This window comes from Saccostrea echinata, unplaced genomic scaffold, assembly GCF_033153115.1.
Source record: "Saccostrea echinata isolate AGI-Se365-2 ecotype Australia unplaced genomic scaffold, CSIRO_AGI_Sech_v1 ptg000032l, whole genome shotgun sequence".
NCBI lineage: Eukaryota > Metazoa > Mollusca > Bivalvia > Ostreida > Ostreidae > Saccostrea > Saccostrea echinata.
Window position 1 is genome coordinate 5,903,152 of NW_026889781.1, and position 6,426 is coordinate 5,909,577.

The 6,426-nt window shown below is 32.4% G+C and overlaps 1 protein-coding gene across 1 annotated transcript; it reads left to right on the forward strand.

The window, feature by feature from the left end:
• Positions 1 to 2,157: 2,157 nt before the first annotated feature.
• LOC133197888 (MAM domain-containing protein 2-like) lies at positions 2,158 to 4,806 on the forward strand. The gene is made up of 3 exons (XM_061334069.1): positions 2,158 to 2,225; positions 3,721 to 3,899; positions 4,717 to 4,806. Exons 1-3 carry the CDS (start codon positions 2,201 to 2,203, stop codon positions 4,804 to 4,806), a joined length of 294 nt encoding a protein of 97 aa, XP_061190053.1. The 5' UTR covers positions 2,158 to 2,200.
• The last annotated feature ends 1,620 nt before the right edge of the window (positions 4,807 to 6,426 follow it).

The following is a 6,426-nucleotide window of genomic DNA, read 5'->3' on the forward strand; positions in this document are numbered from 1 at the left end:
AGAATTAAATTATAAAAACTTATTTTACTACTTAATTCTAAGTAACAAAGCATCATTTGAACTATAATACATAAGTTTTTATCAAACATACTTCTGTTTTATATAATATAAATGTTCCTTCAAAGGTATTTTCCGTTTTTCGTTACTACGGGTTAACTTATCCTTTCGAAATATATTTTCATCTACAGTAAAAATCAAATGTGCCATTGTCTTTAGGATTCTTACAGAGGTAATTTTTGAACAGTAATTGACTTTGCTTTAAAAAGTTCTAGATACATTTTGGATTGTTCATCTTCGATATAATGATTATCGATAAATTTTATTGATTTTGCAATACTTTCTGTCCATTTTCCATTTCAAATGATTACAGTGTAAGTGCTTGTTCTTCGATAAAAGCTGAGAAGCTGTTCGATTTCTTAAATCCCCAAATAGAATTACTGTAATATTTCAATATATTAACAAATATACAGGGCTTCAAATAATCCATTTGGTTCACCTATACCAGAGGCTTAGGTCTGTCTTTATGACAATCTACACCTCAAGATACAATTTACCATTGTATGCCTTTGTAAATATCTGGTCTCTTCCATAAAGCCATAAGGCAAGTTTACACGTACTATGTTCGGAATTACTCGAAAGTATTGAGTCACCTTTACTTAAAATAAACACGTTCTTTTCTTGATTTCTGAAATCATTCCCGTGTTATGAAAGTGTTTTTGAATTGTAAGATTCTAAGACCATACTCACTGAACTATGCTAATATTGCATGTAGCTTTTACTTAAAAATGAAATTTGGCTTTTGGATTGAAGGTAGTAAAAAAAATGATAGATTTGATAAAAAAAAAAAAAATATTGTATAAGTTTAGTGAAATGTCACTATCCGATTTATATTGATGGAATTATAATATATATATATATATATATATATATATATATATTCTAGAATAACCCATTCCTTGGAATTGTACCAATATATTATGGCCATGATTAAAGAGCAGTTCAAATCTACGATTTTTTTTAAATATTAGGTAATACTTGTCGATTTGAAGTTGAGAACGACCCAGCTTGCTTCTTGGATACAGATGATCCCAAATCGTCCTGGTTTAGAAGAAAGGTTAGACGAAAACATTTACTTTGCTGTTTGTTTTTATTCAAATATTATTTTTATAAATGTCCTTTAACAAATTATCATTTTTGTGTCCTGCAAAACAGAGTGGCACTTAGGGATCACTTTACCCGGTGTCTGTCTGTCTGTCCGTCAGTCCGTCTGTCCGTTTGTCCGTCTGTCACACCTTGTATCTCAAGAACTGTAAGATATATGGTCTTGATATTTTGCACATATATTGTTTGGCACTATGGCATTTGTGCATTGCCATGGTTACCGACCTAGTGACCCTTGACCTTTGCCTTTTTTTTTTTTTTACAAAATGTTAACAGTGCCAATATAAAGCAATATAAAGCATATTTTTGACATTTAAGGGGTAAGTCTATGCTATTTAGCTTGTGCGCTGATTTTCATAAAACATTATGAAAAATACCAGCGTTACAATTCATTTGACCTTTGACCTAGTTTGCAAAAAATACCCCGGGCAGTTTAATTTATCTTGAGACTTGTGAATTTTGAGAGGCGGGGTGTTGATAATTAGCATTTATACATGTTTATGAGCTCATAATACTGTACTTTGAAACTGTATGATATTCAGTTACCACACAAACTGAAATTTAAATTTTATGAAAATACATCGGGATCCGTATCCAACAACAGATCGTGTAGAGTGACAGTTGGTGTAAAGACTTTGGAACAGGTATTAACACATGTAAAATGATAAATTATTATTAATAATAATTTCAACTTAATTATTCATTTGAGGGTTGGGAATCATATTTTCTTTGATTGTCAGACTTCATCGCAGTCTTATACTATGTGTGTATTCATGAACTATCGTACTAATGGTAAATAAATAGCTAACTACACTTAGATTTATTTACATCTTTTATGAAGCTACAAAGCAGGCGACACATGCGTTCCTTGGAACACTCTCGTTATATCTAATTATTGAAGGAAACTAAAATCAACTATCATATAAATTCATCATCATTTCAGGGACCAACACCTACGGGAGGAACGGGTCCATCAAATGCATATGAAGGATCTTACTATTTTTATTTCGAGGCGACTGATCATTCAAAAGGAGTTGTCATGAATGATAAAGTTGTGTTTGACAGTAAGTACTGTGGTACCCTAGTCTCTCAGCAGATATCATTCAACACATCACATGGATCTAGTACACAGGCATTTTAAGGAGGTTGGATCCTGCTATCAAATGGCTTAAGAATTTTTTGTCAAGTATCTACACAAAAAGCTTGATTAAAAATAAACAGCAAAAATGGGGGTCAATATCCTTCTTTCGGCTTTATAGCACATTTAATATGACCTTTTTGCACTAAAATTGTGCCTTAAACATAAATCACTTCTACGAAGTTTTTCCTCCAATATTTTTTATCCAAATAAATAATGGGACTAAATATACTCTTATTCTATCCTAAAAAGACATATTAAAAGTTGTGACAAAAAGTTTTAAATTACATCAAGATGGCATAATCAAGTATTTGACATTTCTGCACATACAAAATGTGATTTTTCTGGCATTAAAAGTTTAAAAAGCGAAAAAATTATTTTAAAGTCTTAAACTTTTACTGAATTTAAGCAGAATGGTCAATGTTATCTTATAAATTCAGAAAAGAAAATCAAAAGTGGGGGTCTATAATGTAAGTTTTTAGATACTACTGAAAAAAGTGTTAATTTTAAGTTAAAATTGGCACTATTCTTTTCAAAATATATTAAATTTTGCTTTGTTTAGCACAATATGATGATAGAATTCATGAAAGTTAATTTAATAAATATTTCAGGACCAGCATGAAACATTTCATTGCACAAAATAACTTTGTGTGCAGCCTTCATGGAAAAATAGTAATCCAAACGCGACATTACTTTAAATACCTCGAAAGACAAAAAATGATCATTTCTTTTAAGAAACCTTCCGCTACAAAATATAGTTCCTCACTTAATACTTTTTTTAATGAAATTTAATTGTGGGTTTTTAATTGAATATAGTTTAATTTGCATTGTAGAATCCGATTTAATGTAAAAACTAAAATATGATGCAGAATTCTAGAAATAAAGGTCCGGACAAAAATCTACTCACAAGCTCAGGATCGAACCTCCTTAATTACTTTCGGTGCACAGGTGCACAATCGAGACTTTATCAATAGAAACAACATTTGATATTACACTTAAAAAAATAGGAAGTAATCAGTATAATTCTAACATTTATAATTCTGAAGACAGTATTGACTGATCATGAGTTACTAGTTTTGCTAAACTTAATACCAGTAAGGTGTAAGCTGATGGTAATTCTGAAGACGGATTTTTTCTTATACTTAATTCTATTATGTGAAAGAAAATCAACACTAATTACGTCTACTTCGGGCTCTTTCTGTTTTAAATAAGCATCCTTATAAATTTTATCTCAGTTTGAAAACAAACAACAACAGAAAACCCATCCGAAGGGTATATTTAGATTTGCTTTCGATTTTTGAATTAACATTGCTTCAAATAGGCAACCCTTTTCAACTTTACAAAGAAAACATCGAAAACAAAATTGGTATAAAATCTAGTAGAATAAAATCAACAGTGTATTTTGCTTTATTTCTATGCAGACAAGACGTATTGCTTGAGCTTGGCCTACCACATGTATGGAAGCGGCATGGGGACAATTTCTATCTATACGTACAACACTAACCTCGGATTACTTAAAAAACAATTTTCCGTCAATGGAACACAGGGGAAAGAATGGCACAAAGTTGATATCGATTTACCACTTGATAGAAAGACAAGGGTAAAAACTTGCATATTATTCATAAGCGACAATTTAGCTGTTTTCCAATGATACTGGTACAATTATATATCATAGATCATTCTGCTCTTCTCCCTTCCCCGAAATTTTAGAGTCAGATAGAAACCCAGTCATTCCTTTACAATAATGCAAAATTTGTCCCTTAAAACACTCGTTTCCTATTTGCTAAGTTATTCAAAAGGTGGTGTAAATGTACATATTTTTGTCTTTAAAAGCTCCACTATTTTCTAAAACTATTAAGAAAGTAGGAGGCCAATCAATGTTATATGTTATATTTACATAAATGTTCTACTTTTCTTAGGTTTTATAGTATTTTATTTGTAAAACACATACTTTACAGTTAAATTGTGATTAATCTGATTTTTTCTTCAAGCGTTGATATTATATATAATGATATAGTAAGGTTTTTAATAGGATAGATAATGTTTCTATCACATGGTATGTTTCTTTACTTTTCTGTGTAAACACAGATGGTATGCTAGTCGTCCTGTGTTATTAGGAAACGACCTTTGATTCGTTTTAAACTGAAAGGGAAAGCTCTGAACATTATTTTCTTATCCTGACCACAAGGTTAAAATTGAATTAAACAGCGTTTTATTTAAAAATACATGGAATATGCAGAACATTTATTCTGACAATTTAGTACGGTCACATATCAAAATTATTCTTTAATATATTACGTGTATAAAATATTTTAGCTTGATTACCAGGACAGTTTATTGTTAAAACTGAACCACATTTGACCTTGGAACTGCATTTATGGTATATTATACATGTAATTGTTTTTGCTCTTTTTTAGCTTATTATTATGTCAGTTAGAGGAAAGTCATACCAGAGCGATATAGCAATCGATGACGTCACTTTGATGCCACGCCCATGTTCAGCATGATGTTTAAAAGGAGTAAAAAAAAAAACTATAGATATATTAAAATGCTATTCATTAAGCCTATATCAAGAGAATTTACCTGTGTATTCTTTTATATTACTCTTTGTAAGTTTCATTTATTTGATTTAGTTACACCATGAGTTGAACCTATATGCACGTATTTTTTGTAAATTTCCGTCTTTATAACCAGAGGCTTGGATGAGTCTTTCCTAGCCAATATTTTTTTTTATATTTTGGGACTGTTAACTATTGCATGTAATAGAAAGCTTTTAGAAGGTTTTATTTATCCTTCAGATACTCCAGGCTGTAAAACTTGAGTACATTAATCATTTTGAATTGTCTCTTTCAATCACATTATGGGAATAAATTAATCAGCAAGTGATAAATCAGTCAATATTTTGTCCCGATGGAGGCACCGTTTGTGTATGACGTAACGTTATATTATTTTCCTCGATTTTCCTTTTTAGCTCACCTGAGCCGAAGGCTCAAGTGAGCTTTTCTGATCAAAATTTGTCCGTTGTCTGTCGTCGGCGGCGGCGGCGGCGGCGTCGTTGTTGTCGTAAACTTTTCACATTTTCATCTTCTTCTCCAGAACTACTGGGCCAATTTCAATCAAACTTGGCACAAAGTATCCTTGGGTGAAGGAGTTTCAAGTTTGTTCAAATGAAGGGCCACGCCCTCCTCCAAGGGGAGATAATTACGAAATAGCAAAAAATTAATGGCATTATTGAAAAATCTTCTTCTCAAGAACCAGTGGGCCAGGAAAGATGAAACTCATGTGGAACTATTGTCAGGTAGTGTAGATTCAAGTTTGTTCAAATCATGACCCCCGGGGATAGGGTGGGGCCACAATGGACGATCAAAGTTTTACATAGGAATATATAGGAAAAATCTTCAAAAATCTTCTTCTCAAGAACAGCGAAGCTATGATTGGTCATATTTATTTGGAAGCATCCTCAGGTGGTGTAGATTCAAGTTTGTACAAATCATGACCCCCGGGGGTAGGGTGGGGCCACATTGGATGATCAAAGTTTTACATAGGAATATATAGGAAAAATCTTCAAAAATCTTCTTCTCAAGAACAGCGAAGCTATGATTGGTCATATTTATTTGGAAGCATCCTCAGGTGGTGTAGATTCAAGTTTGTACAAATCATGACCCCCGGGGGTAGGGTGGGGCCACATTGGATGATCAAAGTTTTACATAGGAATATATAGGAAAAATCTTCAAAAATCTTCTTCTCAAGAACAGCAAAGCTATGATTGGTCATATTTATATGGAAGCATCCTCAGGTGGTGTAGATTCAAGTTTGTTCAAATCATGACCCCCAGGGGTAGGGTGGGGCCAAAATGGACGATCAATGTTTAACACAGGTGTACATAGGAAAAAATCTTCAAAAATCATCTTCTCAAGAACAGCAAAGCTATGATTGGTCATATTTATTTGGAAGCATCCTCAGGTGATGTAGATTCAAGTTTGTACAAATCATGACCCCCGGGGGTAGGGTGGGGCCACATTGGACGATCAAAGTTTTACATAGGAATATATAGGAAAAATCTTTAAAAATCTTCTCAAGAACAGCAAAGCTATGATTGGTCATATTTTTATGGAAGCATCCTCAGG